Source organism: Hyla sarda, chromosome 2, assembly GCF_029499605.1.
Source record: "Hyla sarda isolate aHylSar1 chromosome 2, aHylSar1.hap1, whole genome shotgun sequence".
NCBI lineage: Eukaryota > Metazoa > Chordata > Amphibia > Anura > Hylidae > Hyla > Hyla sarda.
Genome location: NC_079190.1, coordinates 496,620,200 through 496,643,845, shown reverse-complemented (window position 1 = coordinate 496,643,845; position 23,646 = coordinate 496,620,200). Strand labels below are relative to the sequence as shown.

The window sequence follows — 23,646 nt, the reverse complement described above, 5'->3', positions numbered from 1 at the left end:
TTCCGGGCAGCGGTGACGAGCGGTGACGGTCCGGAGCGGCGGGGACAGGTGAGTGCAACTTCGTCTAACAGTGGTCTACAACCTGCGGACCTCCAGATGTTGCAAAACTACAACACCCAGCATGCCCGGACAGCCAACGGCTGTCCGGGCATGCTGGGTGTTGTAGTTTTGCAACATCTGGAGGTCCGCAGGTTGTAGACCACTGTCCTATACTATACATTGCACGGATCCCTCAACATACGATGGTTTCAACAAACGATGGTCCGTTTGGAACGAATTACCATCGTATGTTGAGGGACCACTGTAGTTTAAAGACAAAAAGTTAATTAAAAAAAACGTGCAAAGGAAAATTGAAGCAGTTGTCCATATGAAACAATCAGATACATTTTTTAAAAGGTACAAAGGAATGGTAAAGATGTAAGAAACAATAAGATTGTTAGCAATGGCCGACATCTCACAATTTCATGTGCCCAAGTTTATAAAAAATATCCGACAAAATTACCTGTTCAACTAAAACCTCTGTCTCTCGATCACTAAAGTTGCCTGCGGCAAGGTAAACAACTACTTAAAGGGGAACTCCAGTGGAAACAAGTAGAAAACAAAATGTTTTCAAATCAACTTGTGGTGGCGGGGTGTGTGATGAGGGCAGATGTTGTTACCCTAGGAGCAGATGGCATTAACCCCTTGTATTTGTGACGCCAGGGCATGGTTTAGCTTAAAACCTACCGCTGGATCCTGGGCTAGGCACGGGGGCAATAAAGACTCCGAGGTCAAGTTACGGATAACGGTAGCTTTACTGAGGGTAGACAGATGGTAAAGTCTATACAGTTCAGCCAGGGCCCAAGGAGGTGACCAGTGACGCAGAGACCTTAAGGACTTGCTGGGACTTGTAGTAGGACTGGACAGTTGAATGCAGACCACACTGACATGACAGATGACAGGGACTGACTTGACTTGACTCATAAAGCTGTGACTTTATCTTACTTGACTTGATGGTGGCTGCAGGACTGGACTCTGAGGTCTCCAACACTCTGGACACACACACTAGACAAGACTGCACTGGACCTCAGCAGAAGAGAGAGAAGCTCCACCCAGGGCTTATATGGGGGAGGCCATAGGTCACTCTTGGGATCACCTGGTCAATGGTACCTCCTGGTCAATGGTACCTCCTGACATATCACGTGGTATAACTCTTAAAGCAACATTACATTTTATAACACTTTACATGGTAAAACATGTTTACAATGGGGAAACAAGTGCAGGGGGCCTTGGGGACACTTAAAGGGGTACTCCGGTGAAAACCTTTTTTCTTTTAAGTCAACTGGTGGCAGAAAGTTCAACATATTTGTAAATTACTTCTATTAAAAAATCTTAATCCTTCAAGTACTTATTAGCTTCTGAATGCTACAGAGGAAATTCCTTTCTTTTTGGAACACTGATGACATCACGAGCACAGTGCTCTCTGCTGACATCTCTGTCCATTTTAGCAACCATGCATAGCAGATGTATGCTAAGGGCAGCATGGTGGCTCAGTGGTTAGCACTGCTGCCTTGCAGTGCTGGGGACTTGGGTTCAAATCCCACTAAGGACAACACTAAATAAAGCATTATTATTATAATAATGTCAGCAGAGAGAACTGTGCTCGTGATGTCATCAGAGAGCATTCCAAAAAGAAAAGAATTTCCTCTGTAGTATTCAGCAGCTAATAAGTACAGGAAGGATTAAGATTTTTTAATAGAAGTAATTTACAAATATGTTTAACTTTCTGCCACCAGTTGATTTAAAAGAAAAAAGGTTTTCACTGGAGTACCCCTTTAAGGAGGCTGCCTGATAGGACAGCAAGAGCATGGGGTAACACCTCCCATACTAAACTGGTGCCTGAAAGTTGAACAGATTTGTAAATTACTTCTATTAACAAATCTTGGGCCTTCCACTACTTATTAGCTGCTGTATAAAACAGTGCTGACCACAGTGCTCTCTGCTGACACCTTTGTCCGTGTCAGGAACTGTCCAAATTAGAATAATATTCCCATAGCAAACCTCTCCAGCTCTGGACAGTTCCTGACACGGACATAGATGTCAGCAGAGAGCACTGTAGTCAGACTGGAAAGAACTACACATATTTCTCTGTGGTATGTAGCAGCTGATAAGTACTGGAAGGGTTAAGATTTTTAAATAGAAGTGATATACAAATCTGTTTAACTTTCTTGCACCAGTTGATTTGAAAACATTTTTTTTCCCACCAGAGTTCTCCTTTAAATGTAAGGGAAATTCTCTTTGCAGACCTTCTTTTAGACATTAAATTTGCCGTAAAATTGAAACAAAAACAAATAAAGCCAAACACACAGAAAAAAACAAGCACAGAAGCAGGGTAGACATGATCTGAAAGCCGCGGCAGAAAATTATCTGGGAGTGGATATGCGGATCTGCGCAAAATTTATCATGGCCACTGCGACAATATGATACATTTGGCGCAGCACTGCCGAAAAAACGCATCCAGACAAACAACAAAAATCATCTAGCCAAGACCATTATTGATAAATAACCCCCAAGGTTCTCCAACTGGGGTTCACCGCGAAATTCTCCAGATTTGGCAAAACCACAACTTCCAGTATGCCTAAATATCCAACAGCTGTCCTTGCATGCTGGGAGTTGTAGTTGCAACATCTAGGAGGTAGACCGTTTGATGACCACTTCTGTAGCTATTCTATGAGAGGAGGTCCGGGGAACATCAGTTTCTCCAGATGAAGTTATCCAGATGTTGCAAAACTACAACTCCCTGCATGCATGGATAGCCAACTACTGTAGGTATTCTATGGGGGAGGCCTATGGAAAAGTCAAAATGAGGTTCTCCTACTGAGGTTCATCACATGAGGTTCTCCAGATGAGTCAACATAAGGTTCTCCTACTAAGGTTCATCACATGAGGTTCTCCAGGTGAGTCAACATAAGGTTCTCCTACTAAGGTTCATAACATGAGGTTCTCCAGGTGAGTCAACATAAGGTTCTCCTACTAAGGTTCATCACATGAGGTTCTCCAGGTGAGTCAACATAAGGTTCTCCTACTAAGGTTCATCACATGAGGTTCTCCAGGTGAGTCAACATAAGGTTCTCCTACTAAGGTTCATCACATGAGGTTCTCCAGGTGAGTCAACATAAGGTTCTCCTACTGAGGTTCATCACATGAGGTTCTCCAGATGAGTCAACATAAGGGTCTCCTACTGAGGTTCATCACATGAGGTTCTCCAGATGAGTCAACATAAGGTTCTTCTACTGAGATTCATCACATGAGGTTCTCCAGGTGAGTCAACATAAGGTTCTCCTACTAAGGTTCATCACATGAGGTTCTCCAGGTGAGTCAACATAAGGTTCTCCTACTGAGGTTCTCCACATGAGGTTCTCCAGATGAGTCAACATAAGGTTCTCCTACTGAGGTTCATCACATGAGGTTCTCCAGATTAGTCAACATAAGGTTCTCCTACTGAGGTTCTCCACATGAGGTTCTCCAGATGAGTCAACATAAGGTTCTCCTACTGAGGTTCTCCACATGAAGTTCTCCAGATGAGTCAACATAAGGTTCTCCTACTGAGGTTCTCCACATGAGATTCTCCAGATGAGTAAACATAAGGTTCTCTTACTGAGGTTCATCACATGAGGTTCTCCAGATGAGTCAACATAAGGTTCTCCTACTGAGGTTCTCCACATGAGGTTCTCCAGATGAGTCAACATAAGGGTCTCCTACTGAGGTTCATCACATGAGATTCTCCAGATGAGTCAACATAAGGTTCTCCTACTGAGATTCATCACATGAGGTTCTCCAGGTGAGTCAACATAAGGTTCTCCTACTAAGGTTCATCACATGAGGTTCTCCAGGTGAGTCAACATAAGGTTCTCCTACTGAGGTTCTCCACATGAGGTTCTCCAGATGAGTCAACATAAGGTTCTCCTACTGAGGTTCATCACATGAGGTTCTCCAGATTAGTCAACATAAGGTTCTCCTACTGAGGTTCTCCACATGAGGTTCTCCAGATGAGTCAACATAAGGTTCTCCTACTGAGGTTCTCCACATGAGATTCTCCAGATGAGTAAACATAAGGTTCTCTTACTGAGGTTCATCACACGAGGTTCTCCAGATGAGTCAACATAAGGTTCTCCTACTGAGGTTCTCCACATGAGGTTCTCCAGATGGGTCAACATAAGGTTCTCCTACTGAGGTTCTCCACATGAGGTTCTCCAGATGAGTCAACATAAGGTTCTCCTACTGAGGTTCTCCACATGAGGTTCTCCAGATGAGTCAACATAAGGTTCTCCTACTGAGGTTCATCACATGAGGTTCTAAAGATGAGTCAACATAAGGTTCTCCTACTGAGGATCATCACATGAGGTTCTCCAGATGAGTCAACATAAGGTTCTCCTACTGAGGTTCTCCACATGAGGTTCTTCAGATGTTTCAAAACTACAACTCCCTGCATGCCTGAACAACCATGTTGTAGGTATTCTATAGGAGGAGGCTTATAGAAAAAAGTCAACATGAGGTTCTCCTACTGAGGTTCTTAAGTTATCCTTCTCCGGATGAGGTTCTGAAGATGTTGCTAAACTACAACTCCCAGCATGCCTGGATAGCACTGCTGTAAGTATTTTATAGGAAGAGACATATAGAAAGAGTCACCATGAAAATCTCCTACAGTGGTTCTCCTACTAGAGGTTCTCAAGATATGGTTCTCCAGATGAGGTTCTCCAGTTGTTACAAAACTATAACTCCCAGCATGCCTGGACAGCCGACTGCTGTAAGAATTCTATGTTAGGAGACCTATGGAAAAAGTCAACATGAGGTTCTTCTACTAATGTTCTCAAGATATGGGTCTCCGGATGAGGTTCTGAGGATGTTGCTAAACTACAATTCCCTTCATGCCTGGATAGCCAATTGCTGTAGGTATTCTATGGGAGGATTCAAGTAGAGGAAGCAGACATGGCCGCACATCCACAATATGTAATTTGATCTGATTGCTTCTCAGCATAAATTCAAAAACGAACAGGTTGTTAGTATACATTTTGATCAAAAGGTACAAGCCCACTCGCCACGTCAATGCCACCTATTTAGAGTGGGTCCCTAATGGCCCTATCATAAAATGGGGTAGCACTTGGCGGTGACCACCACCGCCTCAACACCAGTGCCCACAGGGGGAACGATCCACTGGCAGAGCGGCCCCAATGCCACTCAAACCAGTCCGCCATTTTACGCTAGGGACATTAGGGACCCACTCTAAATAGGTGGCCTTGACGTGGCGAGTGGGCTTGTACCTTTTGAACAAAATGTATACTAACAACCTGTTAGTTTTTGAATTTATGCTGAGAAGCAATTAGATTATTATACAAGATTGTAGATGTGCGACCATGTCTGTTTTCTCTACCTGAATTCATTCTATGGGAGTAGGCCTATGGAAAAAGTCACCATGAGGTTCTTCTACTGAGGTTCTCCACATGAGGTTCTTCAGATGTTTCAAAACTAAAATTCCCTGCAGGCCTGAACAACCAACTGTTGTAGGTATTCTATGGGAGGAGGCCTATAGAAAAAAAAGTCACCATGAGGTTCGCTTACTGAGGTTCTCAAGATATGGTTCTCCGAATGAGGCAGCCAATTGCTGTAAGTATTCTATGGAAGGAGGCCTATGGAAAAAGTCACCATGAGGTTCTCTTACTGAGGTTCTCAAGATATGGTTCTCCGAATGAGGCAGCCAATTGCTGTAGGTATTCTATGGGAGGAGGCCTATGGAAAAAGTCAACATGAGGTTCTCCTACTGAGGTTCTCAAGATATGGTTCTCCGAATGAGGCAGCCAATTGGTGTAGGTATTCTATGGGAGGAGGCCTATGGAAAAAGTCACCATGAGGTTCTCTTACTGAGGTTCTCAAGATATGGTTCTCCGAATGAGGCAGCCAATTGGTGTAGGTATTCTATGGGAGGAGGCCTATGGAAAATGTCAGCATGAGGTTCTCCTACTGAGGTTCTCAAGATATGGTTCTCCGGATGAGGCAGCCAATTGGTGTAGATATTCTATGGAAGGACGCCTATGGAAAAAGTCACCATGAGGTTCTCTTACTGAGGTTCTCAAGATATGGTTCTCCGGATGAGGCAGCCAATTGCTGTAGGTATTCTATGGGAGGAGGCCTATGAAAAAAGTCACCATGAGGTTCTCTTACTGAGGTTCTCAAGATATGGTTCTCCGGATCAGGCAGCCAATTGCTGTAGGTATTCTATGGGAGGAGGCCTATGGAAAAAGTCAACATGAGGTTCTCCTACTGAGGTTCTCAAGATATGGTTCTCCGAATGAGGCAGCCAATTGCTGTAGGTATTCTATGGGAGGAGGCCTATGGAAAAAGTCACCATGAGGTTCTCTTACTGAGGTTCTCAAGATGTTGTTTTCCAGATGAGGTTCTTCTACTAAGGTTCTCCAGATGTTTAAATTCTACAACTCCCTGCATGCCTGGACAGCCAACTGCTGTAAGTATTCTATGGGAGTAGGGACTCGTTAGGGTTCTAGGTTTAAATTGATGGTCATTTTTCAACCTTATGAACTATGTTACTATGAGTAGGCCTTTTGAAAAAGTCCCCATGAGGTTCTCATACTGAGGTTCTCCAGATGAGGTTCTCCAGATGATGCAAACCTACACCCCCCAGCATGCCCGGACAGCCAACCTCCAGTCATTTACAGCCATTGTAGGATTAATCCCATTCACGTAAACCCATAAAATCGTTTGCGCCATTGTTTTAAAGCCTCTTGTCAGAGAACATAATGGTGTCTGCTCCCCGCGATATCACATTGTACTTGTATTCATCCATTTCTTTATGTTCAAATTATGGAAATTATAAAAGAATTGTCTTTTCTACTTTTTTAAAACTTTAATCCTTTCTTAGCTACAATGTATGAAATGGGATCAGGTTAATTCTGTAAAACAGTGTTCGCCAACCTCTGGCTCTCCAGCTGTTGCAAAACTACAACTCCCAGCATGCCCTGACAGCCGATTATATTTGTGCAGCTCCTATATTATATTTGTGCAGCTCCTATATTATATTTGTGCAGCTCCTATATTATATTTGTGCAGCTCCTATATTATATTTGTGCAGCTCCTATATTATATTTGTGCAGCTCCTATATTATATTTTTTCAGCTCCTATATTATATTTGTTCAGCTCCTATATTATATTTGTGCAGCTCCTATATTATATTTGTGCAGCTCCTATATTATATTTGTGCAGCTCCTATATTATATTTGTGCAGATCCTATATTATATTTGTGCAGATCCTATATTATATTTTTGCAGCTCCTATATTATATTTTTTCAGCTCCTATATTATATTTGTTCAGCTCCTATATTATATTTGTGCAGCTAATATATTATATTTGTGCAGCTCCTATATTATATTTGTGCAGCTCCTATATTATATTTGTGCAGCTCCTATATTATATTTGTGCAGCTTCTATATTATATTTGTTCAGCTTCTATATTATATTTGTACAGCTCCTATATTATATTTGTGCAGCTCCTATATTATATTTGTGCAGCTTCTATATTATATTTGTTCAGCTTCTATATTATATTTGTACAGCTCCTATATTATATTTGTACAGCTCCTATATTATATTTGTGCAGCTCCTATATTATATTTGTGCAGCTTCTATATTATATTTGTTCAGCTCCTATATTATATTTGTTCAGCTCCTATATTATATTTGTGTAGCTCCTATATTATATTTGTACAGCTCCTATATTATATTTGTACAGCTCCTATATTATATTTGTGCAGCTTCTATATTATATTTGTGCAGCTTCTATATTATATTTGTGCAGCTCCTATATTATATTTGTACAGCTCCTATATTATATTTGTGCAGCTCCTATATTATATTTGTGCAGCTCCTATATTATATTTGTACAGCTCCTATATTATATTTGTGCAGCTCCTATATTATATTTGTACAGCTCCTATATTATATTTGTGCAGCTCCTATATTATTTGTGCAGCTCCTATATATTTGTGCAGCTCCTATATTATATTTGTGCAGCTCCTATATTATATTTGTGCAGCTCCTATATTATATTTGTACAGCTCCTATATTATATTTGTGCAGCTCCTATATTATTTGTGCAGCTCCTATATTATTTGTGCAGCTCCTATATTATATTTGTGCAGCTCCTATATTATATTTGTACAGCTCCTATATTATATTTGTGCAGCTCCTATATTATATTTGTTCAGCTCCTATATTGTATTTGTACAGCTCCTATATTATATTTGTGCAGCTCCTATATTACATTTGTGCAGCTCCTATATTATATTTGTGCAGCTCCTATATTATATTTGTGCAGCTCCTATATTATATTTGTGCAGCTCCTATATTATATTTGTGCAGCTCCTATATTATTTGTGCAGCTCCTATAACAAGTGCAGCTCCTATGTTGTAGAGTTGTAGTTTTGCAACAACTGGAAAACTGCAGGATGGCGGACCCTGCTAAAAAATAAAACATGAGACACCCCCACTGATCAGCTGTAATCTGACGGGATCCAGGACAGCGCCACCTCTGGGGAACACAAGGCATTTAACAAGTCTTTTCTAAAACATTACGGGATCTCATAACAATATAAGCTGCCTATATGCAATGTATTTCCCCCTAATCCTTTTCATTTCAATTCCCCACCAATTTCAACATTTCTGCTTGCTGTCCGTGAATAGCTGGAAATGTTTCCATTCACTGACAGCAAGCAGCAGTCTTGCAAATCGTTGTTTAACACAGCGTTTCCCAACCGTTGCGCCTCCATCAGTTGCAAAACTATAACTCCCATCTGGAAAGCAGAGCGGTTTGTGCTACTTCAAGGGGTTAATCTAGACTAAATAACATTGTAGCAAACCCTCTGCTGTGAGTAGTATTAAGCCGTTTAGCCTCCGGACTTCCCCATTCACTGACAGCAATCAGAAATCATAGCAAGAGGGAGATGTATCAACTGTTGCGTTTTGGTGCCACACGGCTAATTTTTTTTTTTTGTAATGTGCGACCCTACATTGGCGTTTGGCGCACGAAATTGTGCACTTGGAGTGAAAGGTAGGCTTTCTGTGAGATATATACGTATATAGGAACACCAAATTGCACACATAATGGCGAGCCATATCCAAATTTGCGCAAATTAACCATAAAGTTGCAGACATGTGTAATACTCAATGATAGATAAAAGACGCGATTTAGTCACAAATTCTCTGTTGACAAGGTTGCTTGCTTTACCGTAAACATTGCGCAGCTAGGTGTGAGTGGTTGGAGGCGGCACTGGTTCTGCGCAATTTTGTGCGACTTAGGTGTGCACCCTTGCCAGTCTAAATAGCTCAGATGTGCCCCCCTAAAGTATATTAGAAAGTTTTGGATATGCAGGTGACGCCAGCCCCTCCCGCCACGTGGTGAAGCCGGGAGATGGCACACACCGGGATGGCTACATATTTCCTCCTCTGATTCATGGTTCCTATTGAAAGGCAGCGACTGTAATCACAGGTAAGAATACTATACTTAGCCAGATTAGCCTGGGAGGAGACATGCAGCATTAAGAACCTCCGGAGCAGCGTGTAATTTACTTCTCAAAAGACGACTGACTGCAGATGACCCAGTCCTCTCTGCGCTCACTGAACGCCACTTTACAGACAGAACATGTTTATTTTTGGATTCGTTTTTAAAGCATCATGGGAACTCCTGAACTAGAGAAGATCCCAGCACCCCCTCTATAGAAGTCTATCAGTCAATATATTTTATATCTCTCCCGATTCTGCCATATGCATGCCGAGCGTATTAAAATAGGAGTTTGGGGGGGGGGAGAGGTCTGATCTGGGGTCTGACTAAGAGGTCTGGTATAGGGTGTAAAACAAAGGAAAGCGCTCCATAGTATGATAACGTAGATATATGTAAAAGATGACCACAAAATTTGGGTGCTCAACATCGGTGGTTGTACTAATCCAAGCACAACACTGTAAAAGCATGTATAGATCAGTAGATCATGGATCCAGCAGCCGCTCCTGGGATAAACAGCAAACACACAAAAACCTCCCAAAAACTCAGGATCAAGCAGGGCGTATGGAACTCAGGTGAGGTAGAAAAGGTTTATTACCCACAATGCAACGCGTTTCGCGGAGAACCGCTCCATTGGGCATGTGCCTGATGAAGCGGTTCTCCGTGAAACGCGTTGCATTGTGAGTAATAAACCTTTTCTACCTCACCTGAGTTCCATGTGCCCTGCTTGATCCTGAGTTTTTTGGAGGTTTTTGTGTGGTCTCGGGTGTGACTTAGAGGTTTGACCAAGGGTCTGACATAGAGGTCTGGTCTGGAGTCTGAAGTAGAGGTCTGATTTGGGGTCTCACTTAGAGGTCTGATCTAGAGTCTGACTGAGAGGTCTGGTCTGGGATCTCACTTAGAGGTCTGGTCTCAAGTCTGACTAGGAGGTCTGATCTGGGGTCTGATTTAGAGTTCTCATCTGGAGTCTCACTTAAAAGGTCTTATGTAGAGTCTGACTGAGAGGTCTGGTCTGGGGTCTGACTAAAAGTTATTATTATTTAGGGTCTGATTTTAAAGGGTCTGATCTAAAGTCTAACTTAGAGGTCTGATCTGGAGTCTAACTTAGAGGTCTGATCTGGAGTCTAACTTAGAGGTCTGATCTGGAGTCTAACTTAGAGGTCTGATCTGGAGTCTAACTTAGAGGTCTGATCTGGAGTCTAACTTAAAGGTCTGATCTGGAGTCTAACTTAGAGGTCTGATCTGGAGTCTAACTTAGAGGTCTGATCTGGAGTCTAACTTAGAGGTCTGATATGAAGTCTAACTTAGAGGTCTGATCTGGAGTCTAACTTAGAGGTCTGATCTGGAGTCTAACTTAGAGGTCTGATCTGGAGTCTAACTTAGAGATCTGATTTGGAATTTGACTTAGGTTCTAGACTGGGATCTGAGAGGTCTGAAAATGCGCTTCCTGTTTTTCGTGACTTTTCAGGCTGTGAGTAAAACCGCCAAAGTTTCTGGACACATATATGTCTACGAGGGAAAAATTTATAAAAACCCACTATGAAAAGGAATAATAATGGGGCGAAACATAACCCCAGGCCCCATATGTCAGTACACCTTGTGGGGACTCTAACAAAAGGCACCGCACAAAACACAATGGGGGACATTTATCAATGTTTGCTTATGTATTCCTTTTTTTAGTTATTTTTTTCTTACTATTTTTTTGCTTATGTGCGACTTATTTATCAACTGCTTTCAGCCTGTTGATAAATTTCCTTCACTTAAGCACTTTTTCTGTTTTTGCTCTGGTAGTGGCTTTTTCTGCTCCATGTCTGAGCTGGAGTAAATTTAGTAGGTTTTTTCATGCGATGCGACTTTTTTTTTGCGACTTTCGCACTTGATAAATCTCTGACCACTGCAAGTCAAAAATCACTTTTTGCTTTGGTAAGCAAGATTTTAATTTTTTGCTTAGGACGCTGCACAAGCAAAAAGTCGCAGAAAAAAGAGCGTAGGCGCAAGTGCGACAATTTTGTGACAAATTTAAGCAAGAAAAAAACTACTAAATGCTTTGATAAATGTCCCCCAATAACACATAAAGCTGTTGAGGAGGACGTCAATAATAAACTGAGCTCAAGGAGTCTCACTGCTGCTGCTGCTGGAATTGCGGCTTAGTCCTTTTCTGCTGACTACACTATATTCAGCTGCAGTACTAGGACCAACCACGGTCACTTACATTTATCTGATCGGCAGACATTGTGGATATCCTAATATAAGAAGGTTCAGGACTAAAGAAGGTTCTCACTTTGTTTAGACTGCTAAAGGAACGGTGGATGAGGAGACAAAATGTCCATACTGAATGGGGGTGCAGGTGGGATTACCCCAATATAGGGCCCACAGTAGCTTCTAGGCATTCTGGGTTCCCCCTTGAGTTCTTCCAGGGTTTCCTTCCATAAGACGTCAATAAGTCAATACTCTTGAGTCAGGTATTGAAGACGTCTATTTTACCCTGACCGTGGTGCGGTGAGGGGTCAGGGATGGACACTCATCATTCCCGTCTCTTGGGATTCCCTGTAACTAAGCAACGGAATTGATCTGGTGGAAGTGAAGGCGCTGACGCTGCGGGATGTTCCTACTTGCTTTCCCGGTGTGACCTAGTCACAAGAAGCGCGTGAGGTCACCTGGGGATCTTGTTTACCCATCTTACATACTATAACATAGTGCTGGGCGCGAATATTCGCACTGCGAATATTTATCGCGAATATCGCATATTTGCGAGTTTGCGAATATAGCGCTAAATATTCACGATTACGAATATTCACAGTTTTTTTTTTTCACAGTGATCATCCCTCCCGGCTTCCAGCTTGTGGTGTAAACAAGGCTCCGATTCTAGTTACTGTGCCAGACTGACGAGCACCCAAAAATTTGCATATGCGAATTTTCACGCATATTGATCCCTCCGCTCTTTTATCACGCGATATTGCGCATGCAAATTTTATGGCGCATAGTTTTTTTTTTAAAAAGGCCGCGAATATTGCGAATTTTGCGAATATATGACGAATATTCGTCTATATATATTCGAGAAATAACGCAAATTCGAATATGACCTATGCCGCTCAACACTACTATAAAAAGGGAATTACATCAGATTTATGATGCTGCCAGAAAGAGAGACAGCCTCTGTTGCCCATAGCAACCAATCACAACACAGCCTTCAAATTTCAAGAGCAGAATATGGGATCAAAGCTACGCTCTTATGGGTTGCTACGGGCAACATAGACAGTCTTTCCGTCAAACTGCATCATAGCCCCCCCCCCCCCCCCCCCCCTTGTCTCTTTTTTCCTAATAAGGACAAAATTTACTAACTGGCGCCCACCTGCAAAATTGTGAACGCAGCGTTTTTATTTTGCACATTGACGTGCACCAAAATTGAAATTTGGCTTGCACACTCGCCGAATTGGCGCCACCTGAAAGCTTAATACTTCAGGTCAGTGCTTAAAGGAGTACGCCACTGGAAATGTTTTTTTATTTTTTATTTTATTTTATTTTTTAAATCAACTGGTGCCAGAAAGTTAAACAGATTTGTAATTTACTTCTATTAAAAAATCTCAATCCTTTCAGTACTTATCAGCTGCTGTATGATCCACAGGAAGTTCCCTTTCTTTTTCAATTTCCTTTCTGCCTGATCACAGTGCTCTCTGCTGACACCTCTGTCCATTTTAGGAACTGTCCAGAGTAGGAGCAAATCCCCATAGAAAACCTCTCCTGCTCTGGACAGTTCCTGATATGGACAGAGGTGTCAGCAGAGAGCACTGTGGTCAGACAGAAAGGAAATGGAAAAAGAAAACAAAACTTTCCTCGGATCATACAGCAGCTAATAAGTACTGGAAGGATTAAGATTTTTTAATAGAAGTCATTTACAAATCTGTTTAACTTTCTGACACCAGTTGATTTAAAAAAATATTTTTTTTCCAGTGGAGTACCCCTTTAAAAAGGAACATTCAACATGAAACACTGAAATAACCAAAACGGGAATATTTAATCTCCTAACCCTGAAAATGCCATAGAAATGCCATAAACACCCCTAAAAACCCCTTTCATGGTCCTATATTTATTATATCAGTAATCTTCATACTTTGGACCTCCAGATGTTGCAAAACTATGACTCCCAGCATGCCCGGACAGCCGTTGGCTGTCCGGGCATGCTGGGAGTCACAGTTTTGTAACATCTGGAGGGCCACAGTTTGGAGACCACTAATATACATATCTTATAGTATTGATGTCTTGCACCCTTACACCTACACAACCCAGGACACGCCCCTTAAAGGGGTTCTCTGGTGGGAATTTTTTTTTCTTTAAATCAACTGGTGCCAGAAAGTTAAACAGATTTGTAAATTACTTCTATTAAAAAAAATCTTAATCCTTCCAGTACTTATTAGCTGCTGAATACTACAGAGGAAATTCTTTTCTTTTTGGAACACAGAGCTCTCTGCTGACATCATGACCACAGTGCTCTCTGCTGACACCTCTGTCCATTTTAAGAACTGTCCAGAGTAGGAGAAAATCCCCCATAGCAAACATATGCTGCTCTGGACAGTTCCTAAAATGGACAGAGATGTCAACAGAGAGCACTGTGGGTAATGATGTCAGTAGCGAGCTCTGTGTTCCAAAAAGAAAATAATTTCCTCTGTAGTATTCAGCAGCTAATAAGTAATGGAAGGATTAAGATTTTTTTTTATAGAAGTAATTTACAAATCTGTTTAACTTTCTGGCTCCAGTTGATTTAAAAAAAAAAAAAAAAAAAGTTTTCTACGGGAACAAAAGAACTTTCTCTGTAATATACAGCCGCTAATAAGTACTGGAAGGATAAAGATTTTTTTTTTTAATAGAAGTAATTTACAAATCTGTTTAACTTTCTTGCACCAATTGATTTAAAAAAATAAAGTTTTCTACGTGAACAAAAGAACTTTCTCTGTAATATACAGCCGCTAATAAGTACTGGAAGGATAAAGGTTTTTTTTTTAATAGAAGTAATTTACAAATCTGTTTAACTTTCTGGCACCAATTGATTTAAAAAACAAAAAAGTTTTCTATGGGAACAAAAGAACTTTCTCTGTAATATACAGCCGCTAATAAGTACTGGAAGGATAAAGATTTTTTTTTAATAGAAGTAATTTACAAATCTGTTTAACTTTCTGGCACCAGTTGATGTAAATAAATTAAAAATAAAAAAAAAGGTTTCCACCGGAGTAACCCTTTAATGCTGTTGCCTTGCAGTGCTGAAGTCCTAGGTTCAAATCCTAAGGACGATGTCTGCAAGGGGTTTGTATGTTCTCCGTGGGTTTCCTCCACGATTCCAAATCATACTGATGAATTTACACCAGTGTTTCCCAACCAGGGTGCCTCAAGCTGTTGCAAAACTACAACTCCCAGCATGCTCGGACAGCCTTCGGCTGTCCGGGCATGCTAGGAGTTGTAGTTTTGAAACAGCTGGAGGCACCCTAGTTGGGAAACACTGATTTAGACTGTGAGCTCCAATGGGGACATGGACCAATCTAAGTGATAAAAAGTTATGTACAACGCTGCGGAATATGCCGGCGCCATATAAATAATGCAATGATTCTTACCTTTCTTTTTCCACCACGGCCCTTCAGGGATAGAGAAGGAGAGATCCTTAAATTCGATGTTGACCGCCGGCCTCCGGGGCAGCGAGGAGAAGCGTTGCGCCTCCGTCAGGTTGTTATCTATTTTTTTTAAGTGTCCATTAAGCAGAGGGGTGTCCTGACTCCCAGCACAGCTGGAGACCACTTCATCCAGGGACACGCACACCGACTTCGGGTCTGACATGGCGGCGGCAGGGATGGTGGAATTCTGAAAAAAAGACATAAGAAAATAAAATAAAGTGCGTATAAATTTGTATACATTATAATAGTGTAATATTTAAAGGGCAAGCACCACCAGACAGCTTAGTCTTCAGTCATCGGAAAACAGTGTTTCCCAACCAGTGTGTCTCCAGCTGTTGCAAAACTACAACTCCCGGTATGCCAAAGGCTCTCTGCATGCTGGGAGTAGTAGTTTTGCAATATCTGGAGGTCAACAGTCAAGAGACCACTGGTATAGTGTATACAGCTGACTGGGAGAATATCATTGTGCCCCCTATTTTACCCCTCATTACTTTTTGTGCCCCCAGTTTACCCCTTGTGCCCCCAATCTTATAACTGCTTACCCCTTGTGCCCCCATCTTCCCCCTCCTTACTGCTTGAGCCCCCATCTTACCCCTTGTGCCCCCTAATTTACCACAACTTACCCCTTGTGCCCATCTTACCTGAGTGGGAGAATGGGATCCTAAAATTGTGCCCCTCTTTAGCCCTTTTGCCTAACTTACCCCTTGTGTCCCCTATCTTACCACTACTACCCCCTTGTGCCCCCATCTTACCTGACTGGGAGGATATGATCCTAAAATTCTGCCCCCTATCTTACCCCTGCACTGCCTATATATGTGCCCCCTAACTCCTGCTTACCCCTGGTGCTCCTAAAATTACCACTGCTTACCCCTTGTACCCCCATCTTACCACTCCTTTATCTCTCGTCCCCCATTGTGCCCCTCTTTACCCTTTTTGCCCCCAACTTACACCTTGTGCCCCCTATTTTACCTCTACTTACCCCTTGTGTCCTACCTGACTGGGAGAATATGATCCTAAAATTGTGCCCCTCTTTACCCCATGTGCCCCATCTTACCTCTTGTGCCCCTAATCATACCACTGCTTACCCCTTTTGCCCCATCTTATCACTCCTTTACCTCTTGTCCCCCAGCTTACTGCTTGTGCCCCCAATATTATAACTGCTTACCCCTTGTGCCCCCATCTTACCCCTTGTGCCCCCTAATTTACCACTACTTACCCCTTGTGCCCATCTTACCTGACTGGGAGAATAGAATCCTAAAATTGTGCCCCTCTTTACCCCATGTGCCCCCATCTAACCCCTTATTACCCCTTGTGACCCCATCTTACCCCTTTATTACCCCATGTGCCCCCATCTTACCTCTTGTGCCCCTAATCTTACCCCTGCTTACCCCTTGTGCCCCCATCTTACCCCTTATTACCCCTTGTGCCCCCTATTGAGATCAATGGGATTCTGCTGCGGAATCTATGTGGGAATTCTGCAATGTGAATGGGCCCTTATTCATCGTATTCTTGTAGGTAAGAACACCTCAGTATACAGATGTGTTTCCCAGCCAGGGAATCTCTAGCTGTTGCATGCTGGGAGTTGTAGTTTTGCAACAGCTGGAGGAACACTAAAGGGTGTCACACTTTGGAGGACCCAACACGTCCATACATTACATGGACAGTTCACCGATGTCAATGGGCACTGTGTGTAATGCTTCATATCACCTGTGGTGGTGCTGTAGGGAAATTAAACACTTGTTGCCAGGTTCCATCTAATTGATCGCTGGAGGTTCCAGAAACAAGACAACCCCAGATGCAATTACTACAATTTTATGGTACAAAACAACTGGCAAGTATATTGGACCCAATAGTACCACATCCTAATGTCTTTAGGTCATAGATTCTTCCCATTGCATGTCGCAGAGTTATTTGTGGTCTTCACCTCCTGCCAAGATTACACAACGTTCCGGGGCCCCGTGGCATCCGATACCAAATCTACTATTCAAAAAGCTCAAATCTTTCTCATCTGGTTCCCAATGATCGTATATCTCCCCGAGGGCAACATAGACAAAACCCCAGCGGATTGGGTTACCCCACTGGAAAACACAGCGCAGCGATGTCAGAAAAGTCTGGATCCCAATTCAAGGCTAAATCCCTACAAAACGTTTCATGTTCTGCTGCCTATTGAAATGGCGCAGGATTGAAGGCGGCCAAGATGGGAGAGAAAGGACTGAATGTCCCCTGCACCATCTATGGAGGTTGTAGAAAGACCCAGGAACTACGGTAATAGGGAATCATACAGTATGTGCACATAATATTCTATAGAATAAACAAATACTACAGTGCAGCACAACATACCTCTCCACCAGCACCAGACAAATACCACAGTGCAGCACAACATACCTCTCCACCAGCACCAGACAAATACCACAGTACAGCACAACATACCTCTCCACCAGCACCAGACAAATACCACAGTGCAGCACAACATACCTCTCCACCAGCACCAGACAAATACCACAGTGCAGCACAACATACCTCTCCACCAGCACCAGACAAATACCACAGTGCAGCACAACATGCCTCTCCACCAGCACCAGACAAATACCACAGTGCAGCACAACATACCTCTCCACCAGCACCAGACAAATACCACAGTGCAGCACAACATACCTCTCCACCAGCACCAGACAAATACCACAGTGCAGCACAACATACCTCTCCACCAGCACCAGACAAATACCACAGTGCAGCACAACATACCTCTCCACCAGCACCAGACAAATACCACAGTGCAGCACAACATACCTCTCCACCAGAACCAAACAAATACCACAGTGCAGCACAACATACCTCTCCACCAGCACCAGACAAATACCACAGTGCAGCACAACATACCTCTCCACCAGCACCAGACAAATACCACAGTGCAGCACAACATACCTCTCCACCAGCACCAGACAAATACCACAGTGCAACACAACATACCTCTCCACCAGCACCAGACAAATACCACAGTGCAGCACAACATACCTCTCCACCAGCACCAGACAAATACCACAGTGCAGCACAACATACCTCTCCACCAGCACCAGACAAATACCACAGTGCAGCACAACATACCTCTCCACCAGCACCAGACAAATACCACAGTGCAGCACAACATACCTCTCCACCAGCACCAGACAAATACCACAGTGCAGCACAACATACCTCTCCACCAGCACCAGACAAATACCACAGTGCAGCACAACATACCTCTCCACCAGTACCAGACAAATACCACAGTGCAGCACAACACTCCTCTCCACCAGCACCAGACAAATACCACAGTGCAGCACAACATACCTCTCCACCAGCACCAGACAAATACCACAGTGCAGCACAACATACCTCTCCTCCAGCACCAGACAAATACCACAGTGCAGCACAACATACCTCTTCACCAGCACCAGACAAATACCACAGTGCAGCACAACATACCTCTCCACCAGCACCAGACAAATACCACAGTGCAGCACAACATTCCTCTCCACCAGCACCAGACAAATACCAAAGTGCAGCACAACATACCTCTCCACCAGCACCAAATACCACAGTGCAGCACAACATACCTCTCCACCAGCACCAAACAAATACCACAGTGCAGCACAACATTCCTCTCCACCAGCACTAAATACCACAGTGCAGCACAAAATACCTCTCCACCAGCACCAAACAAATACCACAGTGCAGCACAACATTCCTCTCCACCAGCACTAAATACCACAGTGCAGCACAACATACCTCTCCACCAGCACCAGACAAATACCACAGTGCAGCACAACATACCTCTCCACCAGCACCAGACAAATACCACAGTGCAGCACAACATTCCTCTCCACCAGCACCAGACAAATACCACAGTGCAGCACAACATACCTCTCCACCAGCACCAAATACCACAGTGCAGCACAACATACCTCTCCACCAGCACCAAACAAATACCACAGTGCAGCACAACATTCCTCTCCACCAGCACTAAATACCACAGTGCAGCACAAAATACCTCTCCACCAGCACCAAACAAATACCACAGTGCAGCACAACATTCCTCTCCACCAGCACTAAATACCACAGTGCAGCACAACATACCTCTCCACCAGCACCAGACAAATACCACAGTGCAGCACAACATACCTCTCCACCAGCACCAAACAAATACCACAGATTAGCAATTACTTCTCCACCAGCGATGAACCAACATCACAGTGCAGCAATACCTGCTGCTCCACCAGATACAAACCAATTCTACATTGATACAATAAACACTTCCCCGCCAGCTACAATGCCATAGTGCAGCAATAAATATTACGGCGCAAAAATAAATATTTTTCCACTGCTGACAAACCAACAATGCAACGCAGCGATAAGTATTTCCCCACCAGCAATCAGCCAGCACCACATTGCAGCAATAAATTATTTCCCATCAGCTACATTTCCAACAATGTAGTGCCGCAATAAATTTCCCCATCAGTTATCAACCAACACCACAGTGCAGCAATAAATATTTCCCCACCAGCGACAAACCAACTAACCAATACAGTGTAGCAATAAATACTTCCCCACCCGCCACAAAACAATCCAATAGTGCAGCAATAAATACTTCCCCACTAGCTACAAACCAACTAACCATTACAGTGTAGCAAAAAATACTTCCCCACCGGCCACAAACCAATATCATATTGCAGCAAAAAATACTTCCCCACCAGATACAAACCAATACCACAGTGCTGCAATAAATACTTTCCCACCAGTTACAAACCAACAATGAGGCGCAGCAATAAATTCTTCCCCACCCGCCATCTACAAACCAATACCCTAGTGCAGCAATAAATACTTCCCCACCCGCCATCTACAAACCAATACCCTAGTGCAGCAATAAATACTTCCCCACCATCTACAAACCAATACTCTAGTGCAGCAATAAATACTTCCCCACCATCTACAAACCAATACCATAGTGCAGCAATGAATACTTCCCCACCATCTACAAACCAATACCCTAGTGCAGCAATAAATACTTCCCCACCAGCTACAAACCATTACCCTAGTGCAGCAATAAAAACTTCCCCACCAGCTACAAACCAATACCCTAGTGCAGCAATAAATACTTCCCCACCAGCTACAAACCAATACCCTAGTGCATCAATAAATACTTCCCCACCAGCAACAAACCAAAACCCCAGTGCAGCAATAATTACTTCCCAACCATCTACAAACCAATACCCTAGTGCAGCAATAAATACTTTCCTATCAGCTACAAACCAATACCCAAGTGCAGCAATAATTACTTCCCCACCATCTACAAACCAATACTCTAGTGCAGCAATAAATACTTTCCTATCAGCTACAAACCAATACCCAAGTGCAGCAATAATTACTTCCCCACCATCTACAAACCAATACTCTAGTGCAGCAATAAATACTTTCCTATCAGCTACAAACCAATACCCAAGTGCAGCAATAATTACTTCCCCACCATCTACAAACCAATACCCTAGTGCAGCAATAAATACTTCCCCACCAAAAACAAAACTCTAGTGCAGCAATAAATCCTTCCCCACCAGCTACAAACCAATAGCCTAGTGCAGCAATAAATACTTCCCCATCAACAATAAACCAATATTATAGTGCAGCAATAAATCCTTCCCCACCAGCTACAAACAAATATTGTGGTGCAGCAATAAATACTTTCCCACCAGCAATAGTTCAGTTCAGTAATATGGCGCCTTTTTTTTCTCTGTGAATTCGTCCCGCGATCTGTGCCAACCAGAGCGCAGACATGGTTCAGTCCAGGTTGTGCGGTGAAGAAGCGGGGATTGTGTGAGGATTCGGCGCTCAGCTGTGAGGACAAATCTGCTTTTGTGCATCCGTCACTGAATGAAAACCCATTAAATAGACGCTGGCAAAACGGAAAACGATGGAACGGCGCCAAAATACGAGTTATCAACCGACCGCGAAGAGTGAACCCTCCAAAATCCGCCGACTATTCCCATATATCTCTGTATGGAGAAGAATAGGACTGTATTATGGTCACATCCAGTCGTTGGTGATGTTGGGGGTTGTAGTGTTCTATGTATAGAGTAGTGGCCTCCAAACTGTGACCCTCCAGATGTTGCCGTTGGCTGTCCGGGTATGCTTAGAGTTGTATTTTTGCAACATCTGAAGGGTCAAAGTTTAGAGACCACCGGTATAGAGTGTAACAGAATTATGTTGGGGGTTGTAGTGTTCTATGTATAGAGTATAATAGAATTTTATTATGATCATGTCCAGTGGTCGGGTTATGTTGGGGGTTGTAGTCTTTTATGTATAGAGTATAATAGAATTGTTTTATAGTCATGTCCAGTGGTCGGGTTATGTTGGGGGTTGTAGTCTTCTATATATAGAGTATAATAGAATTGTATTAAGATCATGTCCAGTGGTCGGGTTATGTTGGGGGTTGTAGTGTTCTATGTATAGAGTATAATAGAATTTTATTATGATCATGTTCAGTGGTCAGGTTATGTTGGGAGTTGTAGTGTTCTATATATAGAGTATAATAGAATTGTATTATGATCATTTCCAGTGGTCGGGTTATGTTGGGGGTTGTAGTCTTCTATGCATAGAGTATAATAGAATTGTATTATGATCATGTCCAGTGGTCGGGTTATGTTGGGGGTTGTAGTGTTCTATGTATAGAGTATAATAGAATTGTATTATAGTCATGTCCAGTGGTCGTGTCATGTTGGGGGTTGTAGTCTTCTATATATAGAGTATTATAGAATTGCATTATAGTCATGTCCAGTGGTCGGGTTATGTTGGGGGTTGTAGTCTTCTATGTATAGAGTATAATAGAATTGTATTATAGTCATGTCCAGTGGTTGGGTTATGTTGGGGGTTGTAGTCTTCTATGTATAGAGTATAATAGAATTGTATTATAGTCATGTCCAGTGGTTGGGTTATGTTGGGGGTTGTAGTCTTCTATGTATAGAGTATAATAGAATTGTATTATAGTCATGTCCAGTGATCGGGTCATGTTGGGGGTTGTAGTCTTCTATATATAGAGTATAATAGAATTGTATTATAGTCATGTCCAGTGGTCGGGTTATGTTGGGGGTTGTAGTGTTCAAAGAATAGAGTAGAATATAATAATATAAAGGTCCTATCCAGAGATCGCGTCATGTTGGGAGTTGTAGTGTTCTATGTATAGAGTATAATAGCATTGTATTATGATCATGTCCAGTGGTCGGGTTATGTTGGGGGTTGTAGTCGTCTATATATAGAATATAATAGAATTGTATTATAATCATGTCCAGTGGTCGGGGTATGTTGGGGGTTGTAGTCGTCTATATATAGAGTATAATAGAATTGTATTATAGTCATGTCCAGTGGTCGGGTTATGTTGGGGGTTGTAGTGTTCTATATATAGAGTATAATAGAATTGTATTATGATCATGTCCAGTGGTCGGGATATGTTGGGGGTTGTAGTCGTCTATATATAGAGTATAATAGAATTGTATTATGATCATGTCCAGTGGTCGGGTTATGTTGGGGGTTGTAGTCGTCTATATATAGAGTATAATAGAATTGTATTATGTTCCTGTCCAGTGGTCGGGTTATGTTGGGGGTTGTAGTCGTCTATATATATAGAGTATAATAGAATTGTATTATAGTCATGTCCAGTGGTCGGGTTATGTTGGGGGTTGTAGTGTTCTATATATAGAGTATAATAGAATTGTATTATGATCATGTCCAGTGGTCGGGATATGTTGGGGGTTGTAGTCGTCTATATATAGAGTATAATAGAATTGTATTATGATCATGTCCAGTGGTCGGGTTATGTTGGGGGTTGTAGTCGTCTATATATAGAGTATAATAGAATTGTATTATGTTCCTGTCCAGTGGTCGGGTTATGTTGGGGGTTGTAGTCGTCTATATATAGAGTATAATAGAATTGTATTATAGTCATGTCCAGTGGTCGGGTTATGTTGGGGGTTGTAGTGTTCTATGTATAGAGTATAATAGAATTGTATTATAGTCATGTCCAGTGGTCGGGTTATGTTGGGGGTTGTAGTCGTCTATATATAGAGTATAATAGAATTGTATTATGATCATGTCCAGTGGTCGGGTTATGTTGGGGGTTGTAGTCGTCTCTATATAGAGTATAATAGAATTGTATTATGTTCCTGTCCAGTGCTGGGGTCATAGGTTATATCCCCAGGTGACCCCTCTATACTATTATGTGTCCATCATGTAGCATTGTAGTTAAGTTTAGAGAATGTTCCCATTGTGTGATGTCTCAGCCCGAGACCCCATAATGAAGCAGAAGTAGTCGGTGACTATTTCTGCTGATGAGGATTATTTGCTGCTTCATTAAGAAAATTTTACTGCTGAGAAAATGTCCCAAAATGATTAGAACAGCAGAAAGAATAATGG

The 23,646-nt window shown here is 42.4% G+C and overlaps 1 protein-coding gene across 3 annotated transcripts in view; it reads right to left on the bottom strand.

Moving 5' to 3' along the window:
* The window catches only part of ABCG1 (ATP binding cassette subfamily G member 1), a 197,910-nt gene that overhangs the window by 160,482 nt on the left and 13,782 nt on the right, over nucleotides 1–23,646 (bottom strand). For all 3 annotated transcript variants that reach the window (XR_008889125.1, XM_056559732.1, XM_056559730.1), the window contains exon 2: nucleotides 15,151–15,394. Coding sequence is in view for 2 of the 3 variants with exons in the window: in XM_056559730.1 (XP_056415705.1) it covers nucleotides 15,151–15,394 (244 nt within the window). In the remaining variant the exon portion in view is untranslated. The remainder of the gene's footprint in view (nucleotides 1–15,150; nucleotides 15,395–23,646) is intronic.